The 23808-nt window shown below is 44.4% G+C and overlaps 2 protein-coding genes across 2 annotated transcripts; both read left to right on the forward strand.

Moving 5' to 3' along the window:
* The first annotated feature begins 831 nt into the window (after positions 1-831).
* grhl3 (grainyhead-like transcription factor 3) lies at positions 832-10586 on the forward strand. Its single transcript, XM_084309828.1, is given in 15 exon segments — positions 832-1000; positions 1110-1170; positions 2279-2411; positions 2414-2566; positions 2688-2927; positions 3760-3871; positions 4059-4153; positions 5367-5525; positions 5656-5725; positions 5896-6020; positions 7407-7441; positions 7593-7687; positions 7802-7887; positions 8019-8083; positions 9427-10586. Coding segments are annotated over 14 exon segments (1503 nt in total). The 5' UTR covers positions 832-1000; positions 1110-1153; the 3' UTR covers positions 9545-10586.
* Positions 10587-18090: 7504 nt separating this feature from the next.
* cldn23l (claudin 23-like) lies at positions 18091-18828 on the forward strand (the record flags this gene model as incomplete). The annotated part of the gene is made up of 1 exon (XM_084311198.1): positions 18091-18828. The coding sequence occupies one exon, from the start codon at positions 18091-18093 to the stop codon at positions 18826-18828; it is 738 nt and encodes a 245-aa protein (XP_084167324.1).
* Positions 18829-23808: the final 4980 nt, after the last annotated feature.

Consider the following 23808-nt stretch of genomic DNA (forward strand, 5'->3'; position numbering starts at 1 on the left):
GGCTTATCCCAGAAGCCGTGTCTATTTACACACAAATCCGATTGCTTTAGTCCTTTATCCTGCTGCAAGGGGCTGATTCCCCCTTTCCAAATCCCAGACTTTTTGTTTGAGGCCGGGTGATAATGTGGAAACCTATAGAGCCCCCTTGAGTGAAAGCTGTGGGTAGTGTTTTTTTATTTTTTTTTATTGATTTAAGAAATCTCTTCATCTCTCTGGGGATTATCTGCGAGAGTGAGAGGGCGCAGAGGAGCCTGAGAATGTCAAAGCTTTTCCAAACACTTATTTCACTCCGTCTTTCTTTTTCTTAAAGTCTGTGAACGTACGTTTTGTTTGTGTGGGTGGCCCTCAGCATTGCCGAATCCTCTTGACACTTAAGTGAAGCGCAGATATGTTACTCAGCTCTGCGGTGTTGCAATCGAAACCCTCCTAGCTCGGGGGCAAGTATGCGCAGCACTCTGAGGCTGACTAGTCTATTAAACAACAGCTGCTCTCGCACCGTGAAATCCTGCGCGTCAAACTTATAAAAACGTTCGAAAACATTAATGTGCATGGCAACAAGGTTGTTTACGCAAAACATATGAGAATATTTTGGATGTTATTTCACATTTACGTTTTAGGCACTGAGCTACGCACTCCCGTTAAGCGTGACTTGTGCAAAAGTGCATCAGAAGAGTAAACTTACATTCTCGTATCATCGACATAGCAAGTAGCAAAAACAAAAAGAACAGAGAGAGCAAATTGACATTGTATCAGAATACATTCAGACCTTATTGTGTGTGTGTGTCTTATATTCTAATCAAACCTATTTCTATTCTCTTCATATAGGACTCTGGGAGTGGTCTATCAGAACGAGAACTTCAACTATAACCGCTATCCTAACTACGTCATGGACTCCTGGCCCTACTTGGACAGCTCTCTGACTGACCTGAGTAGAAACAAAGCCAGACTCCACCCCGGTGATGACATCACCGCCATCACCATGCTCTACGAGCAGTGCAAGGTAACAGGCCTTAATCACGACCATTACCGTAGTCAAACTTGGATGAATCTCAACCTCAACATTAGTTGAACATGTATTAAATTTTATCTTCCTTGCAATGTTGTTCCAGAGCCAGAAAGAACAGAAGATGACCCCTGTAACCGTGGCAGCAACATGTACAAGACAGAGAGGTAAGTGTGCAAACATGGCAAGACCCTTTGATTTGGGATGGATTGGTAAGGGCTGTGCTGCTTGTGTGTGTGTATAGCAGGTAATTTTCATATAGTCTTGAGTGCTACACATTTGAGTAGGTAGATGATTATTCCCCCAACCCCCTCGGCCTCTTGTCTCTCCTCTCCCCACTTGTTGCGGGGTCAAGTGTCACAGAAAGAGAGAGAGAGAGAAAGAGAGAGAGAAAGAGGGAGAGAAGGAGAAAGGCAAGGTTTTGGGAGGTCAGAACTGGGTGAGTGGGTAATCCACAAGTCAAACTGAGCCAGAAGGATTACTGTCTGCCACACCTCCACTGCACCCTCCAACCCCCCCCCTCCCATCCTCCCTCCCTCCCTCCCACCCATAGCCTCTCCATCATTCTAAGTGGACAACCACTTGCTCTTTTTACCCTCTGTTATTCTTGAGTTCTTCGCATCCCCCTGTCGCCATTCTCCCCCTCCTCTCCTCTCTCTTGCCCTTTCTCTCTCTCTGGTGAGAAATGGCCATTGTTGGGGTGTGCTGTTGTCCCCTTAAACCACTCAAACACCCAGAGAGAAACTCAAACACGGAGAAGAAAAAAACCTGGATTAGATGACAAACAGTTTCCACCCCCAGACTAGACTTAGCTTTTTGTGAGCTTCCTCTCTCTCTCTCTCTCTCTCTCTCTCTCTTCCTCTCTCCTCTCTCTCTCTCTCTCTCTCTCTCTCTCTCTCTTTCTCTCTCTCTCTCTCTCTTCTCTCTCTCTCTCTCTCTCTCTCTCTCTCTCTCTCTCTCTCTCTCTCTCTCTCTCTCTCTCTCTCTCTCTCTCTCTCTCTCTTTCTGTGTGTGTCTGTTTTCATGTGTGCTTAAGAGGTTTCAGAAACTGTATTGCAGTTTGCATTTATTGACTCGGACACATTTGTACAGTTTGCGTGTCGGCTTTATTAGTGTAGATGCTTCTGTATGGGCTGCTGTATAGAAGACACAGCAGTCAGTCAGTCATCCAGGCACCTTAGGAGGTTACACAACCCATTGATAACTGGGTGGAGTATCACAGAGTCATTATATATTATATCTACATAACATAACCTTCCCCCCTCTTCCCACCAGGACTCTGACTAGCTCCTCCCCCGAGCTGGTTTCCCTGGAAACACCCAGCATCATGAAGATGCTGTCCGACAGCATTCCCTCCGTCCATGCCCAGGAGGTGATGTCCTCCATCTGCTCCCCACCAAGCAGAACATCTCCCTGCCTGTCTCCATGGCGCCCACCGCCGACACCTACGCCACCCTGACCACCGCCAGCGTCATGGCGGACAGCTACGAGAAGCACTCAGACTTCAGCAACATCTTTGACAGCCTGCTGCAGTCCGGGGGATTCCCTGAGACTAGTGCAGAGGTGAGACTAGACACAGAGAACATGAACATAGCTTAGCTCCATTTAAAGCTCTTATATTTATAGCTCTTGTGCCATAAATAGCCGGAAAACACGTTCTCAAGCTTTCATCTGCTTTCGCCAGGCTCTCCCCTACAGCGACCCCTTCACCGAGGCCCAGCCCAGCCCCGTCTACTCCGACTCCTACACCAGCTCCCCTCCGGAGAGGTACAGGAGCGACTTCCAGTTCACCCTGGGATCGCCCCCAGCCTCCTCCTACAAGTCCTCCGAGCTGCCCATGGTCTACCTGAACAAGGGCCAGTTCTACCCCATCACCCTCCAGGGAATAGAGAGCACCGCTGGCCTCACCGCCACCAAGCTCAAGGTGAGTCCGATTATCAATGCGTCTGGGTCTGTACCTCCTTCCCCTGGCGTCGTTATCACACAGGCCTCTACCCGAGACACAAACCACAGACAGAAGTTTGTTAGTTTTGAGGCTTCAGGGTAAAAGAAAAGCCAAAAAACATTCAATACAATTGCTGGTTCGATCATGGTAGTCAGAGTTGTCTTGGGTGGCATTCATCTCCAGCCAGTCCTTCATGTTCTAATGCACTGGTACATTATCTGTGGGCCGGCCAGCCAGTCCTTCATGTTCTAATGCACTGGTACATTATCTGTGGGCCGGCCAGTCCTTCCCTAAGACTCTATCCCTCCCCTGGAATCAGTTCCTTTGGTGAGTAATTCCCATGTGGATGCGCGCACCGGGCCGGTACAAAGGGACAATGACACATTGGTAACAATATTGTGGTGGCGATGTTCGGTTCAAGTTTATTTTGATTTGGTGTCGTGTAAAAAACAAAAGAATACGCAGAGGAGAGGACAGAGAAAGGTGTGGTTTGGTCTCAAAACCAAGGTGACAACCCTCTGCTTTGTCAGGTGAATAAGAGCGCACGCACACAGGCACACACAAACACACACACACAAGCTTAATGCTAATAGCCGATGACAACGCAAGGAGAAAAGGGAGATTTAAAGTGATGAATGAAGGAGTGCTACGGCTGAAAGAGGAGAGTTTGTGTTGGAGAAGTGCATAGAGAACAACCACCACCTACACAAATGCACCTAATCCTAATGGTCTCTCTCTCTCTCTCTCTCTCTCTCTCTCTCTCTCTCTCTCTCTCTCTCTCTCTCTCTCTCTCTCTCTCTCTCTCTTGCAGACGGTAGTCATGGCCGTGTTTGAGAATGACAAGAGCGCTGAGGTACAGCTCCGCTGTTGGAATCACTGGCACGCCCGCCAGCCCACCGTCAAACAGAGGGTCATTGACATCGGTATGTACCTTCATACAAACAGAGTATGCGTGTATGCCACAGTTGTCACACACACACACACAATTTTTTTTTTAATAATAGACAGTGATAATAGCTGCTTTTCTAACAGCAGCACTTTAAACTGTGTAGTAAAATGTAGGAGGTAAAAATATGTATTGTTAAATAGATGTATTGTTTGCTCTTTCAGCGGATTATAAGGAAGTCTTCAGTGGCATCAGCAACGTGGAGGAGGTGGCCTTCAACGCTCTGTCGTTCATCTGGAACACCAACGAAGAGGCCAAGGTGAGCACCGACAGACACTGGCACTACTAACTCACACACACACACACACACACACACACACACACACACACACACACACACACACACACACACACACACACACACACACACACACACACACACACACACACACACACACACACACACACACACACTACACTACACTACACTGGTACAAAACAAGAGAAGCATGCACGGTATCAAACAATGACACCGTACTTGGTACAACACCATTGAACCACTGGGAGATTTGGAAGAAAGGAGAGGAACGGTACAGGAGAGAGAGAAGAGAGAGAGAGAGAGGAGAGAGAGAGAGAGAGAGAGAGAGAGAGAGAGAGAGAGAGAGAGAGAGAGAGAGAGAGAGAGGGGGGGGGGGTGGAAGAGTGGGGAGGAGAGGAATCCTAGATATGTGTTTGGCCCTGAGGCTCCTGTCACTGCAGCGGGCGAGGGCCACGTCTTGTGGGCCCCTGAGGCACCAGGGTGGGGCTCTGAAAACCTGCTACAGGTGTACAGGCGGAGGAAGAGAGAGAGAGAGGAAGAGAGAGAGAGAGAGAGAGAGAGAGAGAGAGAGAGAGAGAGAGAGAGAGAGAGAGGCTTTAATTACTGTAAGTCAAGACGGAAAGGATCAGAATACAGGTTGTTAATGGAGTTGACTAGATCAGTGCTACGATAAAAAGGAAGAGAAAATAAGTGAGTGAGGAAGAAACAAACAGGTCTCAAGGCTCAGAAGAGATCCTGCAGCAGGTGTTTCCAGGCCAAGTCACTGAGCAGCGTCACTCCAGTGTCTCTAGTTGTGCACCTGTCTTGAGGACTGATCCACAAAGACCTCATTGCACCATCACTGCTGGTGTCATCGGCTTCTTCAGTGTGTTTTCTTTGGCATGCATGCTTCCATGTAGATCTGGAAGCCTATTGTTTTGTATTTTTTTGGGCCATTCCTCAAGTGTGACATATGTGCTTTGGATGTGAGCGGTCAAAGACCTGACACCCGGTCCCACACATACCTTATGGTTTATCTGGGGCATGCAAGCTTAGTCACAAATCTCTACTTGTGGAAAGATTCATTGCATATAGTTCCTTGTTTTTTTTGCATTCAGAATGAAAACATTTGATACATGTGTAGTCAATTGTGGCTGAATCATCATATTTTGAAATATGTTAAGTAATGATAATAACTTCTCCTCTCCTCTCCTCCTCTCCTCTCCTCGTCTAGGTGTACATTGGCATCAACTCTCTGAGTACCGACTTCTCCTCTCAGAAGGGAGTAAAAGGTCTGCCTCTTAACCTGCAGATAGACACATATGACTTCAGCTCAGGAACAAACCAGCTCATACACAGATCAGCCTGCCAAGTCAAGATCTTCTGTGATAAGGTAGGTCTGCAGTTCAAGTGTAGGCTGCTACAATGAACACTCCTGTCACACTTTTGTGTTTAGATGCAGCGTGTCAAAGTGTTATGGTTTATAACCGTGTGTTTGTGTTGTGCGTGTGTGTCATATTCAGGGTGCGGAGAGGAAGATGAGAGATGAGGAGAGGAAGAGGAGCAAGAGGAGGGTGAAGAACGTCACTGATGGTGAGTGTCCCTAAGAGAGAAACAACAGTTGTGATTGGAGGATCAAGAAAAGTCGTTACTCAATTATAGTAATTTGTGTGCCAAAACACACACATACACACACACACATAGAAATACTCATACACAAACACCCATTCTAACAGTACGCCCCATCCCTCCCTCTCTTCCAGCGACTAAAGTGTCCAGCTCCGTGGGGACTGACTGTACCTTCTTCAAGACAGTGGATGACCACGTCACCCAACCTGTCCTGTTCATCCCTGAGATACACCTCTCCAACATGCAGCGCTGTGGCCTGGTAGGTCTTCCTGCCCCTCTGCTCTCTCTGGAGACACCTTCCTTCTCCAGCCATCACTTTTATTTCCCCTCTTTCCTCCTTTCAATCCCATTCTCTCCTGTCTTTCTCCCCTTCTCCTCTCCCCGCAGTCTCCCATGTTCCTGATCCCTGTAAGGCTGCAGGCTATAGGACAGGCACGGGAGAGAGTGAGAGTGAGAGGGAGAGAAAAAAAAAGAAAAAAAGTGTGGGAAAGTATGTAGTAGGGAAAGGGGGGCTGTGAGGGGGAGGGTGTCAGGAGGAGACACTTAGCTCAGATCAGACCCGCTAATTGGTTGAGCTGTTGTTTAGTTTCCCTCTGAGTCGAAACCAGACGCAAGTACAGGCTGCCTGCTCTGACTGACACTGAGATTAAGCTGTGGGGGCTTGCACAAACACACACACACACACACCTGGCACACGAGCACACATAAACACACACCAATGCAAACACATCATACATCTGATACGTGCTGTCTTTCTTACTCTCTCTGTCACACACACGCGCACGCACGCACACACACACACACACACACACACACACACACACACACACACACACACACACACACACACACACACACACACACACACACACACACACACACACACACACACACACACACACACACACACACACACACACACACACACACACACTCAGGCGCCCTCGTCCTCTGGTGTCTGTGATTCTCGGTGTTGTTGACACAAGCCAGTAGAGTTTGGTAAGGGTGCTGTTCAGACAGGCTGGTTTTCCCACAGTCTGGGGTCTGTGTGTGTGTGTGTATGTGTGTGTGTGTGTGTGTGTGTATGTGTGTATGTGTGTGTGTGTGTACGCACGCTGGTGGGCACACATCTCTGTGTGTGAGTGTGCATGTGCGAGTGAGTCAGAATTGCGCCTCAAGAAGGTAATATCTTCATGGTTAGAGGCCAAGGCGTATTAAGAGGATACGGGTACAAATACATGAAGATACTGTATGTGGGCCTCATTTCAAGAGGGCTGTTCGGAAAACCCATATGTAAACTGTCTATATAAATATGATCCTGTTGCTAGAAAGGTCACTTCACGAGAGGAGCAGAAAACACAACAATGACAAGGCTTTCAGAGTCTGATATGACTGGCTGACATCTCTGATTGGTCAGAGGGATAACCCTATCTGTAGTTTTCTATCCGTGCCCACATTCAGGTGTATCAGTGAGAGGTCATGGGAGATGCGGTCTTAATGCAATGATAACATTCCTATTCATGTGTCTTATATATCTGGACAATGGTGGGAGGGAGCCGGCATTAAGCAGTAGCATTCCTTATCACGCAAGATGTTTCCTTATCACATGTCTGATATTTTCTTCTCTCTTCCTGTTTCTCTGCAGGCGCCTCCCTCTTCATCTCTGGAGGATGTTGAACGGTAAGCAAACATGTGCAAACACTGTAGGCGACATACAAAGCAATAAGAGAAACAGTAGCTACGATGATTAACATTTGTTTATAATGGACTGTACTGTGGCTGTTCTTTGTCATTGGGATCTAATGTGATTGTTGGTTCTGTTGGTTCTCAGGACTTCTCTGAAAAGGTTGTACCCAGATAGGGGAGAACAAAGCACCCCTCCACCCAGCAAGCAGGCCCGAAAGGAGGACCCCCAGACCCAGAGAGGTACATAGACCCCCACCCCCAATATATCTTCAAAATACCCCTAATCACTTAAGATATGTAACTCAATTCTCTTTCTAAGTCAGTTTCTAACTGTGCCTTTTTTATGTTGGACAGTTCTACTGTATGTGAGGACAGAGACAGAGGAAGTGTTCGACGCTCTCATGCTCAACTCACCAACACTGAAAGGCCTTCAGGAAGCTGTAAGTAAAAGACACGTTCCCATGCAGTCACACACTATCACACACACTCCTCAGATTTGATGATCTGTCTTTCTCCGAGTTATCTGTCTCTCCCTCAACAGAAGATAAGTGTTGTTCTCCTTCCTCCTCAGATTTCAGAAAAGTACGGTATGCAAAGGGACACCATTGGGAAAATCTTCAAAAAATGCAAAAGAGGGTGAGTGTTTGAGACAGTGATGAATAAGCACTCTCTGTGTGGCCCCTAATTATTTTGGGGGTATATGGGAAATACTGCCGACTTGTCGACAGCTAGCTAACCGCCACGTTTAAGATACGGTGAATTGCCACTAATCTTGAATATAGTACGACATAATTTGACAAACTCACAAAGTCAGTGGTTAGCTCTTGGTTGAATCTTGAAGTCTCTCTGCTCAGCAACGAAGCTAAAGTTGACAAACCGGGTTGGTAAGTCAGCAAGCTCTATCTTCTGGAATGCGATAATTGAGGGCGGATGGAAAGATTTCAAAAGTCCTGCGGATGAGTCATGGGCGATTGTTTTACTTATTTATGTTTCTATAATCTGATCTCACTGGTACTCCAGGAAGTTTTGTGGTCTGTTTGCTTCATAGTGTTGAAAGAGATGGCTATTGCGATAGCTTGGTGTTTTCAATCTTATGGGTGATTTACTTTAAATGCGAACAGCCTTTGAGAACTAGCATCAAGTCAATGGTGTAACCCATCCATGAAGTTGTGAAGTTATTAAGCCGACTTTTCCCCCAAATGTCTCTTAAAAGTTTTACTGCTCGACTACGGACCTTTGGTGTTTACAGCTCATTGCTCGAATACAGCAAGATCTAGATCAACATCCGCACCATCTTACGCACCAAGTAACAAATCCCGTTGCCTTGCGGACAGTCGGGTTTATTTCCTTTAAGAAAATAATCGAGAGGATCATAGGGGATTTGATCCCACAATGCATGGTGTCTACCTTTGTACCACCCGAGATGTCACCAAGGTTGAAACACCCCGAGGGGGTTGTCATAGTGCTGCCGGGCTAGCACTGCGGGGGGAGCGGCTAAGCTAACAGGTTGGGTTACATTCTCTCCCTGCCTTCCCTCCCTCTCCTTCGCTCTCGTCTTCAATCAACCCTGTCCCTGCGGGCAGATAGCGTGAGCTGTCGGTTTGTTCAGTCATTATAGGACTAAAGGCAGGTTAGCATTAGCCAGCGGTTAGGAGAAGGAGGAGGAGGAGTGACCTGATTTACTGCCCCTAGTGATGAGGGAGATATGTCGCCACAGTGCTTTTGTTCTTCCTTAGACGATGACATTGCTTTTAAGAGTAAAACAAACAAATTCATTCTTTCATTGAGCACATGGCCTAGATTTGAAATTGAACATTTTGTTCTATTCAACAGCAGTAATTCATTCAAGAGTCTTGGATTAATTAAGACAATCGGCATGACCAAGCCGAAGGCCAAGGGAATCCTCATCTAGTGCAACGTCTTATTCTCCGTGCCGTCTTAAGTAACCATTCCCTTTTTTTGTGTTTTTCTATCTTTAGTATCTTCGTCAACATGGACGACAACATCGTGGAACACTACAGCAACCACTCGGCGTTCCTCATCGACACGTCAGAGATGACCCCGGGCCAGTACCAGGTCACTCTGACCGAGCTGTGAGAGACAATCAACACCGGACAATCAGCTCCGAGGTGGGACTCGGATCAACCCTAACTGCCGATCCGCCACCTTTAAAAGCACTGCCCAGTCAGAGACGCTCTAGGCCAAGCAGACTGCATCACGGAGGCCAATAAGCCAGTAATCCAAACAAGAAACTGATATCTCCGGTTTCAGTTTGAACGGCCCGACCGCTCTCCGGCACTGCCTTTGTAAATACCATTCACACCAATGTTATTTTTGCTATGTTTATTTTTTATTTAGTTAATAATTTTATATACCAAGAGAGCAATTATGATGAAATATGCTGTAAATATTTAATGTAAATAGAAATTAATATGACCATGTTTTTGGTTTGAGTAAACAATGCCATGTGGATATAGAAATACATTTTCACCACAAATTGCTACATATTTCAAAAAGTTTTTTGTGTGGAGAAATTCTGTACATATTTTGTGTACAGTGTGTTGTAAACATTTTTCAAAGGATTCCATTCTTGCTGCTTGTAATGTACCCATCATTTCTTCAATGAGACATCAAAAGCCAACTGTGTCTTTTCTCACGCATGGCACCATCTGTCGACATCCTTGTTTTTACCGTCGTATTATACATTTACTGATAATGTTTGTTCATGTTTCATAGAAGTATGATTCTGTAGCTTCCTGTTAATTTTCACAACCAAAAAGATACGTCACACATTTCCCTTTCATACACCAAGTAGATACAAAGTGTTGCCCATCGTTTTAGCATAGGACTGTGTACATTTCCAGACTGTATAGTGTAACATCTCCCCCCTCATGTGTCTGAGTGGCTGAGAAATCGGTTCAAACCCCCGAAACACCCAGAAGCCTTTTGGGCTGAGTTTCATTTTATTTGCGTGAGTGTGAAAAGGTTTTTCCAATTTCTCCTTTAAACGTTTTGCATCATTTCAAGGCTTTGTTCGTATCCTTCTGAGATTTCATGATTTTACAGCAATTCTGGTTTGTGTTACTCATACCTTGCCCTTTTTTCTTTTTTTAAGAAAATAAAGAAAAATCCAAAATAGGTTTTGTTTGCAGAGTGTCAATCATTTCATTTGAATTGTATACAAATCTAATGTTCTAAAGCCGTCCTCTGCTTTTAAAAATGAAAAGCAGCTGGTAAATTAACATTCATCTACAGTACTCATTATGAGCATGCACGTGAGCCTGTGTGTTTGCTTGTATGTGCGTGCATGTGTGTGTACGTGCATGTATGTCTGTGTGTATGTGTGAGTTTTTCACTGTCGGAGTGAGGACACTGTTTATAGGCTTCTCTCTAAGTGTCAGAGAGGTCCTCAGGAAGATGGTCAAATGAGAGTGAGTAAGAAGTGGTCAAACGGAAACACCACCATGAATGAATGAATGATCATTGCATTTATATAGTGACTGATTTTCTAGATACTCAAAGTGCTTTACAATGTAGGGTGAAAATTGCCTCCTTCAGCACCGCTGTGTAGCACCCAACCTTGGGCTACGCAGGCTCAATGGCTGCTATACACTGGCACCAGGCACACATCACACTACTCAATGGCTGAAAGGCTCAGGAGACAGAAATTGATATCAGCCAATTAAGGAGAAGGGATGATTAGGTGGCCTTGATGTCAGAGACCTGATTGGGAATTTGGCCAGGAACGTCGGGGAACCCCCTACTCTTTGACCTCGGTTTAATGTCTCATCCAAAGGACGCAACTGTGTCCCTATCACTGTAACAGGGGCATTGTTACTGCCAAGTCCAGAGGACAGAGTGCTCCCTGCTGGACAACAACACCACTTTCCAACAACAACCTTGACCAGACCGGGGCTCGAATCGGTGAGTCTGGAGCTCTACCCATGTAGCCACGCTGCCGGACAACCATCAGCTTCCACCGTCAAAAGGTACCGATTTGGAAGCGTGGAGGTCTTCTTTCCCTGCTGACTGATTGATTGATTGATTGATTGATTGATTGATTGATTGATTGATTGATTGATTGATTGATTGATTGATTGATTGATTGAAAACTTTATTAACAGATTGGAGAATGGGTACAATACAGTACGGCTCAATACACACGATTGTTAAGGGGATGCAGACCAGAGAAAGCCTTTCGTCTTGGCTGAGGCGGTGCTTTCTGCCCGGGCTTCACAGAAGCACAGTGGGGGTCAGAAAAAGACTTCCAGGATCTTAGTGTTCATGTGACTGTCGGGCTATGAATGTTGTTTGTAAGATGGTGGCTGGTACGTTTTTAGTTGTTTCCCCCCATTAAACGGTCACAACGAAGGACGGTCCTCACAAGTATAGCAGTACAGGAATGTGTGTGTTTGTGTGCATGTCAAAGCACCAAGGGAATGGAGTTGGGCTTATAAAGGGCAGCGGATGCATATACAGTAAAAGGCCGCCCTTTGACATACATAATCAGCTCTTTCCCATTAAATGAATAATCAGATCACATAAAAGCATGGCTTTCATCTGAGAGGCTGAGCTGCACTACCATGTGTTTGTGTGTGTGTGTGTGCGTGTGCGTGTGCGTGTGTGTGTGTGTGTGTATGTGTGTGTGTGTGTGTGTGTGTATGTGTGTGTGTGTGTGTGTGTGTGTGTGTGTGTGTGTGTGTGTGTGTGTGTGTGTGTGTGTGTGTCAGTATGAGCCTTCAATAATGTGTTAGAATTAGAATAAGGTGTTTGATTAGATTAGATTAGATTAGATTAAAATGTATTATACAGCACAAGTACAGTACAACTAAAATGTATTTGCCATTCAACCAGAGTGCAAATGTAACAGTAAAGTGCAATAGTAATATACAATGTACAGGTGATAATCTTTTATTTTAATAAATTAGTACTGCTAAGTGAAGTGCTAATCAGATGTGTATACATAATACAGGTATACTTTATACAGGTATAAAGTAGAGGTGGGCATAGATTTTTTTTTTAATCTAGATTAATCTATCTGCAATCCTGGATTTAATCTAGATTAATCTAGATTAAAATGGCTAAAAAAAGAAGAAGAAAAAACCTGCCGAAGGCATTCAAAATATGTGTGTTCTACCCAAATAATGACCAGAAGTAAGTCCTTACTTTTTCTTTCCTCCTTATGTTTCTCAGGCCAGGTGGCCCATTACACCATGAGTGCATCTCCCTATTCCAAAATGCATTACAGACTGTTTGAAAAAGCTGTTTTGCTATGATAATTGGTAATGAAATATCAAAATAATGTTCAATAAGATGTACTTGTGTTTAATAAGTTGTTTTATTCAGAAGTTAACACAAATCAATAATATTACCAGTACAGTACAGTATCTAGCACACTCTCAGGAGCAAAACAGAAAGAAGCATTTCAAACTTGAACTATGTGACATGGCTTGACTCAATCAGTCCAATCTCTATTTCTCCTTATTCCACCAGTCACTCAGGCAGACCAGCTTCTTTTATGTAGCGGTGTCTACTTATAGTGCCTATAATATTTTTCCCGTTGGGTGCCAGACAGGGGCAAATCCTGCCAATGCAAATCAACTGCTCCAGTGGAGTTGCTCAGTGGCCAATGGTGTCAACTGTGGTTGTACAGGGCAGCTCCCAGGTGTGAATGGAACTGTGTGAATGTGAAGCAGGGCATTCCTGAAAAAGAGCATCTGTGCTCAGAGAACCTACCCTGGGTAAATAAAGGTAAAAAAATAAAAAAAGTTAAAAAAAATAAATAAATAAAAAATTAGATTAATGCGTTAATTATATTATCGCGCGATACTAGTATCGCGTTAACGCAGCACGTTAACACCGTTAACGGCCCAGCTCTAGTATAAAGACAGTATTGTAGTAGTCATACTGGCCAGCAGCGTAACTAGTAAGAGTAGGTAAGGGATATATAGATATAATGTAGCATTCAGTTTATCTATTTGTATTTCATCCCGTTTTACCATATCTTTCTTCATACTATATATATTAAAAATATATATATCGATGTCACGTTTTACTACATTGAGTGCTGGAAGTGCTATTGCATGCACACAAGATACAATTAATTGAGTCCATATTCGTCTTCTGCATTTGACCCATCCTAACTATTTTAGGAGCAGTGGGCAGCCACAGTGCGGGGACAAACTCCAGTTGTAATGCCAACCTAGCTTTTGTCTTTTGGTGTCTTTTGGTGTGAGACGAAACTCACGCAAACACAGGGAAAATGTGCACACTCCACTGCACCAGTGCTAACCACTACAACAAAGTTAGAATACAGCAGGCAGATAGACTAATCTCTCCTACAAGTTAGAATACAGCAGGCAGATAGACTCATCTCTCCTACAGGTTAGAATACAGCAGGCAGATAGACTAATCTCTCCTACAGGTTAGAATACAGCAGGTAGATAGACTCATCTCTCCTACAAGTTAGAATACAGCAGGTAGATAGACTCATCTCTCCTACAAGTTAGAATACAGCAGGCAGATAGACTCATCTCTCCTACAGGTTAGAATACAGCAGGCAGATAGACTAATCTCTCCTACAGGTTAGAATACAGCAGGTAGATAGACTCATCTCTCCTACAAGTTAGAATACAGCAGGTAGATAGACTCATCTCTCCTACAAGTTAGAATACAGCAGGTAGATAGACTCATCTCTCCTACAGGTTAGAATACAGCAGGCAGATAGACTAATCTCTCCTACAAGTTAGAATACAGCAGGTAGATAGACTCATCTCCTACAAGTCAGAATACAGCAGGTAGATAGACTCATCTCTCATCCTGCAGGTTAGAAGACAGCAGGCAGATAGACTAACCCAGCATCCACACTATCGCTGCACACAATTACTGCCAGTCTGAATATTTCCAAGGTCACTACTGGCAGTTCCTCATCAGTCTTTACAGCACACACACACACACACGTACACGCACGCGTACACACACACACACACACACACACACACACACACACACACACACACACACACACACACACACACAAAAATAAAATAAATAATGGATTGGATTTATATAGCGCTCTTCTCTGACTGACTGTTGCTCTGACTCAGAGCGCTTCACAGAGTCCATTATTCGTTCATACACAGTCATACCGGTGGTGGTAAGCTACAATTGCAGCCAGAGCTGCCCTGAGGCAGACTCACGGAAGCGTGGCGAATAATCAACGCCTACGGCCCCTCCGACCACCACCAACATTCATTCACATACATACACATTCATACGAGGCAAGTAGGTTAAGTGTCTTGCCCAAGGACACAACGGCAATGGGATGGACATGGGCTTGAGCGGGATTCGAACCACCAACCCTTCGATCATTGGACGCCCCGCTCTACCCCTGAGCCACGCCGCCCCACACACACACACACACACACACACACACACACACACACACACACACACACACACACACACACACACACACACACACACACACACACACACACACACACACACACACACACACACACACACACACACACACACACACACACACACACACACACACACACACTTGCACTTGCACTGATACATATTGTGATAGATACCTGGTGGTGTTCAGACTTGCCATGGTTAAAAAACAAACTAATTCGAATGTCCACACAAGAGCAATATCAATGTGGTAACATTGACGTTGAATTTCATAACTAATATGTGTGAATAATTAGAGAATCATAATGTAAAAGCAGGGCTCAGCCAAAAGTGATATTATTGGTGTTACAAGAGATAGACATTCCCAACCCCCACGCTAACAGATGTAATCAGGGGAGAACAAAGACTGTATGTAAATAAGTCACACCCCACAGATGGGACGGTCACTCACCCTACTAGCAGAGAGAGCAGCTGGTCTAACAGAGATTAGAGGTCACAGAAAATATAATTACATTATACTAGATTAGAATGAAAAACAATATTGGAATAATAACAAGATCATAGTAACCTATTTGAGGTATTAGTGTAAAGAAGATTTGAATACCATTTTAGGAATGTCAAACTGGTTAAGTAATAAAGCTATTTCACTCTTGTTGTAAACCATATAAGCTTTAAATCATAGTTGTAATACAAAGTGTCAGTCTGGTAAATAAAGGTTGGTGCTGTCTATGATGTTTGGTATCAGCCTAGAAGCAATGACTGTACTGGGGTGATATTAGAGATCTATAGATCATTGCATGAACCATGTACATTGGAAAATCAAAATAGTACACGAAGGAATGTTAAAGTGTTGGATTCATTCAGAGGAGACACAGGCCACAGACCCCCTGGACTGAGAAGACCACAGCCCAAAGGAGGGGGCCACCGACACCAACCCCCATTGTGCAAGGACAGACAGCACCCCGGAAGACAGCCAATGGGAACAGAACTTCATATATAGACTCAAGAAAGCGGATTGGACCAACGTATTATTAGAATATGTGCTACTATTGGGGGAAATCAGAGTATAAATAAGAATGTATGGCTGAGAGAGAGGAGGCCAGAACAGATGCACCCAGACATCCCCAGGGGGTCTGATTCTGAGCCTCCACCCCTCCACAGACTGCTACTTTGCCGCTACGTGAGTAAAACTGTATATGGAATAATCACTGTTTGTGATAACTAGAGTAAAATGCCTATCTTAGACCAGGTTTAATCATGTGGTGGCAAAGAGTACTATAGTCTATTTCATTGACATAACATGACTTATTTTATGTGCAAACCTGTCTTGATGTGAAGAAGCCACTGTGAATGGGCTATATGATTATGTAAATCTCATCAATCCTTTTGTACAATCATGTCTTATGAAAAATTATGAATAATTTCTGTATGTAACTGATGCATTATCCACCTTTGGCTTCTCGGCAAATAAATACATGAGTTTGAATTCGAACTCTGTGGTCTGGACTGCACGTTTATTTCTCATCTGACTAAGTCAGGGGAGGAGACCATTCTACCACTCTGTCCTTCTTCCCTCTAGTTAGCAACCTGTATGCACTGCAAATGACCTTAGATATTGTGATTAGAATATACCACATCAATCAATGAGAATATTTATTGATTATGGGCAGAATTCAGTTCGATAGGCAAAGAGAATGGACAGTCCGATGGTCAAAACACAAAACAGGCTCTCGTACAAAAAGAAGGGATTGTTCAATACTCAGAGTAGTCGTCCGGTCCAGGGTCAGTAGACAAGGGGGTTTCTCAGCCAGTCCAGGGTCCAGTACACAATGAACACCTTCTCGCCTTCACCTCTCCTCTCACTATACCTCTCACCTCACAAAACTTCGAATATAACAATCTCTCTCTCAATACAACAACTCCAACCTCACCTCCACTCAACTCATCTCTCACTAACCTAGCGTATTTGTAGTGTGTGTGTCTGGGGTGTGTGCATGTGAGATGTGGGTGAACTAATGATGCACAGGTGTGTTCTATCAGTACTAATCCATGGCAATAATATCTCCCGTCCCGGGTTGTCACGTCTGATTGGAGGTCATAGTCGAACATAAAGGGTGCGGATATGATAGGGGGGGGTGATATCTGCCACAATATATATATAAAAATAGACACACACACACCGGCACAGTCACATCTTTCGTAGAGAGAAATCCCAGCAGCTCTTGTGATAAATAAAGCTCCGCGGCTCCGGCTGACTGGGACTGACTGGTTAGCGTATCCTAGCAACAGAGATCGTCACCAATGGTTCAGTCCTTTCCTGTCCGCCACCGGAGCCGTACGTCCTCCTGCTGCCTCCCGCATCTCCTTTTACTCCTTCTGCTCCTTCTCTTTTGTCCTTTAAAAAAGAAAATCTATCTGCCTATCTGTCTCCGTCTCCATCTCTGTCTGTCCGTCTCCCTTTCTCTCTCTCTCTCTCTTTCTCTCTCTACGTCCCTGCTTACCTCGACTGACTCTCTCTCTCCCTCTACTCCTTTCTACTCTCTCTGTTTTCCTCACATGCTCCTTCTCGCCGTCTCTATTTCTTTCCTTTCAGCAACCAAGTTAGGAGTGAAGGGCCTTCCGCTTCATCAGGGGAACGAGGAAGACAACAAGGTATGGTAGCAGAGTGCAGACACATTCAAACACACACAGACAGACGTGCAAACACTCACGCAAGCACACAGAGACACAGGAAAAACACACACATGTTGCTGCTGGTGTGACTGACTTGTAGTTAAGAGACTTGATTGTGGCGATCGAGGAAGTGAGAGTTTACTGTCCCCTGTGTTTGATTTCTCTTCCAGACCCAGTTGAGGCGGTGGTGTCTTCTGAGAACACTTCAGGGGGGGAAACGCCCCTAATGACTTTACCACGGCAACAGAGAGAACCCAGAGGACAAGTCCGTAAATATCGCCAATCACCATCATAATCTCTGCTCCGCTGTGCCTCTCCAGTCCGCCATGATAATACGCTCATAATACTAATCTTCCAAGAAGAGCAACAGCAGCCACGCCCATCGTATTTCATGAGAACTCTCCCACCGGAGGGCACATCATGTACTGTGAAGCGGGGGCCGTTTCCAAGGTGCTCTAACAAGTATATGAGTTGTCACTACGTGACATTTGCTGTTACCTCCAGGGGAGTGTGACTTCTGCAGACTCAGGGCTGCGCTGCCCACCATGCACACCCCCGCCTCCATGGTGATGGGGATCGTGTTCGCCCCGCTGGGATTGGTCCTCGTCTTCACCGCCGCCATCACCCCCCAGTGGAGGGAGGGACAGGCTCGTCTGAGCGTGCCCGGGTCAGGGGCGAAGGGTCACGACTCAGGGGTCAGGACCAGGGCGGGGGAGGTGTTGCTCTTGCTCCGCTCAGACGGGCTGTGGGAGAGCTGCCTGCAGGTGGCGCAGTCTGAGCTGAAGCAGTGCTGGCCAGTGGGCGGGACGTATCAGAGAGACCCGCACGTCCGTCTGGCTCAAGGCCTGGTGCTGAGTTCGCTCTTCATGTGTGGCGCCGGCATCGTGCTGGCGTGCATCGGCGTGCGCTGCTGGACCGATCTGCCCCTGCGAGGCGTGGCGGCGGGCGGTGGCCTGTTGGTGGCGCTGGCGGGACTGCTGAGCCTGACCGCGTTGGGGGTGTACACTCACAACCTGGGGCGGCTGGGGATGGAGGATCCAGCCGCGAGGGGCACTGGCCCGAGGTTACCCCATCTCAGCCTGCGTCCGGCTGGGTCACTCTATTTCGGATGGCTGGGAGCGTGCATACAGGTGGTGGGAGGAAGCGCTTTGCTGCTCAGCTTCAAAAGGCCAACATGCCCAGCCTGCCCATCTTGCCCAGCGGTCTGTTCTGGCTCTGTGTGCTGTTCCTGTCTGCAGATAAACAGCACGCCAGAGACAGAGGTCTATGAGGTCAGCTGTTGAAACCAGGGACAAGCCCCCTTTCAGACGGAACATGATGAACTTGTTCAGAGAAGGCTTGAACTGGTGGTGAGGTGGGTGAAGATGAATACATTTAATTTTTTTCACTTTTTCTCCTTATTTTCTATTTTTCTCCCATCCCAATTTCGTATCGCCAATTCTGCCCTTCAATTCTCCCCTCCCCTGTCTTGAACGTTGCTAGACTATGCCTGCCACTGGTCGGCTGTAGTGAGGATAGAAGCCTTGCATCACGTGTCCCCTCTAGTACACGAGGAGGCAGCCTGTCGCATCTTTTCACCAGACAGCGCGGACTCTCAGTGGCGAGGAGTAACACGTGGGAGGCTCACGCTGCCCCCGATACTTCCTGTCTCTGCTGTGCAGGCGTCACCCAACCGACCTGTAGGAGTCGCTGTCCACAATGTCCAATCCCCACCCATCGACTTTCCACCCGCTCCCTCTGCCAATTGAGATAGTATGACGACTGGCCCAAGCCGCAGGCAATGCCGACTCGGGAAGTCGAGACCGGAGTCTCTTGCATCGGTGACGAGCGCAATCTCCGCTACGCCACCCAGCCGCCCCAGATGAATACATTTCTTGAAGCAGGTTCAAATCAATCACTTGAATGAATTCTCAAACTTCTCATTAATGAATGTTAAATTAAAGCTACTACAAGGAGAATTTTCAACAAAATATAGCATTATTATATTGGTTGTTATACCTTGGTATAATTACAGTAAACAAATGAGACCATTGCAGAAACAATTGGTAGCCTATTTTTCACGATAAGACCATGATAAGATTTCCCATAAACCTTACATTTTCCCATTTGTTTCCTTCCCCCGGCATGGGGTTTGTTTTAATGATGAGAGGAGAGGGTGAACAGCCCTTGCTTATCGTGAAAGTGGAGTTATTTTTGTTGATAAAGCAAGTTTCTTTTAGAATGGCTTCCTTTGTACCATAATGCTTTCAGCAGAACTGTGAATCTGACCTGGACAATATCAATACAGAATACAGCTATACAGCTATCCACGGATTTGTCGCAGTCTGTTCAATTGTCTTTCATTCTCATCAGTCTCAACATGTTTCTGCAGTAATCCTGCCTAGGTGGACATCTAATTTACAATGATATACAAAATCCTCCTAGGGGTGCCTTTAAAGGGGCACTTCACCAAAAACAGTGCTGATTTATTTTGCACAACCAAAAAGAATTCTGAAAAACTGTTTTGCACACATTCACTTAGTTAGACAGTTATTGAGTAAATAAGTTTGAATGTGGCCACCAGTGATGTCATCGGGGACATTGAATCCTTATGTTGTGTTAATTACAGCTCCATGAAATGATGTAGATGAAGAAATAGCAATGCCTTGTCTTATAGGGACTGCTTCTTCTACCATATAATTTCATTGAGCTGTAATAAATGAACACAACACAAGGATTCATTGTCCCCCGATTACATCACTGGTGGCCATATCCAAACTAATTTAGTCTCAATAACTATCAAACTAAGTGAATGTGTGCAAAACTGTTTAGACCTTTTGGATGTGTGTGAGATTATGTGCAAGATAAATCTGCATTTTTGGTGAAGTGCCCCTTTAAGAGTCCCCTTTAAGAGTCTAATTGACTCTGAACCAGTACTATACCTGGGTCGTGGACTTTGAATTGCAACACCAAGACGAGGTTTGAGCACTTGATTCTAGAAACAAGACTATATAGGCAAGCCAACATTATTGGAAATGCGCTTACCATCTTCTCCAGAGTCAGATAACAGTGGCCAAAAATACCTCTCTCTGAGTTTTAAGCTATAGGTTAGCTGATCCGTATCCACTTCCATTAATTTGTGCTAAGCTAGGCTATCTTGCAGCCGGATAGCTTTCTACTGAATGCACAAGAAGGAAATTGGTACTATCTTCTCGTCTGACTCTGGAGAAGACGCTAAGCGCATTTCTCATAATGTTGGCGTTAAGGCAGACTCGGCCACAGCACTCACGCATGCATGTTTTAATAACGAGGAGTCAGTCAGTCAGTCCGACATTCGCTATTGAAGGCCGTCTCTCCAGATCCAGCAAAAATACAATTTAGAACAAACACAAAGGTATAAAACAAAGTCATAAATGAAAGTCTGTAAAGAATGCTGTGATGTGCTATTGAACACAAATCTGAAGGGGTAACTAACTGTACACTACAGAATAACTCAAATCCATGCTGCCTTTAACTGTCAACTATAAACTGTGTTTCTCAAATTGAGGTTCTGGGGACTAGTGCTAGTCCCTGTGATGTTGCAGAGTGTTTTTTTTGCTAGTCTGAAAAACTAAAAGATAACTGGTTGTCAGTATTCATGAGCAAAATGTTTGAGAACCATTGATCTAGAACACGTTGTGCTGATCTGCCATTTATATGGCTGCGCCTTTGTATTCCGCAAGCAAAACCTTTAGACCTTTACACATGTAATCTTTCTCTCTTCATGTCCGAAAGATACTGTGAACATGTCAAATAACTCTTGATGAATTGTTTGGTAGTTTTAGATGTGTGACTGGGCTTTTCATCGGCAGGGTTGGGAAGGTTAAACACGTTTATGTCAGTTACAGATGAATAGATCACGCGATTTTTGTATGACACAACATTTGTAATCAGTAGTGGGATCCATTTGACATTTCAACTCTAACCTTTGCTTTGCCTCCAAAACAGAACATGTAGTTGCATGGGAACCTTTTTCGAACAACAATTATGTTAAATATAAAATTATGTTTGTATCATTAGTTCAATTCAAATCTAAAGGCATCTATTTTTTCTGTAAACGTTGCTAACTTGTAATTTACACTTGTAAATACTTGTAAGTTGTAATTTTCTTCTATAGAGGAAAGAAATACTATTATTTATTTTCCAGTAACTGCAATTGATTACAGTAAGCTGTGTTGCTATCAGATTACTGTAATACTGTAACAAGCTGAATGCGTTCCGCTTCCCAGCCCTCCGCCCTTATCGCAGAAACAAAAGAGACAAATAACCTGATGTGAAGCATATTATAGATGGTAAATGTGATGGATGTGATATCGATACAATCTTGTAATCAATTAGAGATGCATATTGTGACCGTACAGGAGTGAGGAAAGAAGATAATGCATCAAAGAGAATGTACTGGGGGGGCAGGTGGCGCACGGAGATTACGTTCGTCACCAACACCAGGAGACACTAGGATTCGCCTGTTCGAATCCAGCTCCCGGCGTTGCTATCAGCTTGGCTGGCCTCTCACACTGATACAATTGGCTGTATCAGGGGGTGGGAAAGCTGAAGGGTGGGTCCTGGGCGTTGTGGACAGCGACCCCTACAGTTCGGTCGGGGCGCCTGCTCAGCGAGGGTTGGAACTGAGGAGAGATAGTGTGGCCTCCCACACGCTACACTCTCCCCGGTGAGAACCTGCGCGGCCAGGTTGGCCTGCCCCAGGCTGCACATGCGTCGGAGGAAAGCATGTGACAGTCTCCGGTCTCCCGGACCAACAGTAGGGGAAAGTACGCAACAACCAGGAAGGGTGGGATGGGAGAAAAAATCGGGAAAAAGGAGGGGAAGAAAGATAAAAAAAAAAAAAAAAAAAGATAATTTACTTTGTAAATGTAAATTATTTCTATTTGGTAACTTCTCATTCTGTATTTGTATACTTTCTGTGCATTCTACTTTAAATAAACCGAGACAAAATTATACTTTTGAGTATATGCCCCTATATACTTCCCCTATATGCCATGTGCCACATAACACTAACAAGCAATATAGCAGGCAGGAAAAGCAATTCATCATTCATCATTATATAATTAATTATACTGTGACCACATCTTTGCCATACATAATTAATATCAATTGCATTGATGCCGTGCCAATCTATTCATAATATGTCACTCACACCCGTGGTCTCCAGAATGTGGCTCGGTCTGGTTTCAGTAAGGATACACAGGCACACCTGCTGCAGAGTCCTCTCCAATGCAGAATGACTTTCCCTGCATTATAAGGTACGTAGGGATTTCTCTTATGTGAACGACTCTCCTTGACCTGTTGCCAAGAGACATGGATTCCATGTTGTTATAATGAGGTCCAGTAGAGGGGTCGTCTCCAGTACAGAACCAGGTCAATAGAGTGAAATCTTAGATAACATTATACTGAGTTCAGACTGCGTTAGTAGACAGTTAACCGGAAATTAGGAGTCTATCTGCCTGCTGTGTTCATACATAATTTTTCTATGAGAGATGATGGCGAGAGGCCGACATTGATGGCGACGGCAGAATGCACCACGATCAAAGTTGAAACATTTAATCTTTTGTCATTTTCAAACCGCCCTTCAGAATGTGGTCATTTTGCCTTGTATTAAAGCTTCTTCTGACGTGTTTGCGGGAATTAGTTCTATCATCATCATCATCATCATCATCATCATCATCATCACCACCACCAATAACTTCCCAGTAGGTGTAAGAACTGCTAAATTCCCCATCAAAAATTGTGAAAAAATATGTGACCTAGACTGAACAGAATATAATAATTAAGGCTGTCAAATTTCATGCACACTTTATTCATTGTTTTAAATGATTATTTTCTTTTAAGTTATTTTGTGCATCACTCTGTTTTGAATTTGATGCAAATTTGCAATGCATGAGGGTCATCCTTTTGTGTTAAATGGCTGCATAAAGCAAGCATTAGTTGACTCTCATGTTGATAAGTATTAAAACTTGAAAAATATCCATTTAAGGTCGATTTAGAACAGATAAGAAATATGCGATTAATCACGATTAACTATGTAACTATGTACAATCATGTGATTAGTCAGATTACATATTTTAATAGATTGATAATAATATTAGATTCAATATTTTAATATTAAATATAAATATAAAATAGATTAAATATTTGTATAGAGTGATAATAATAATAGCCTTAATAATAATAATAATATATAATAAAATATAATATAATAAAAACACCAGAGTTGTGTTTTTGAATGT

This window comes from Notolepis coatsorum, assembly GCF_963971535.1.
Source record: "Notolepis coatsorum genome assembly, chromosome: 3".
Taxonomy (NCBI): domain Eukaryota; kingdom Metazoa; phylum Chordata; class Actinopteri; order Aulopiformes; family Paralepididae; genus Notolepis; species Notolepis coatsorum.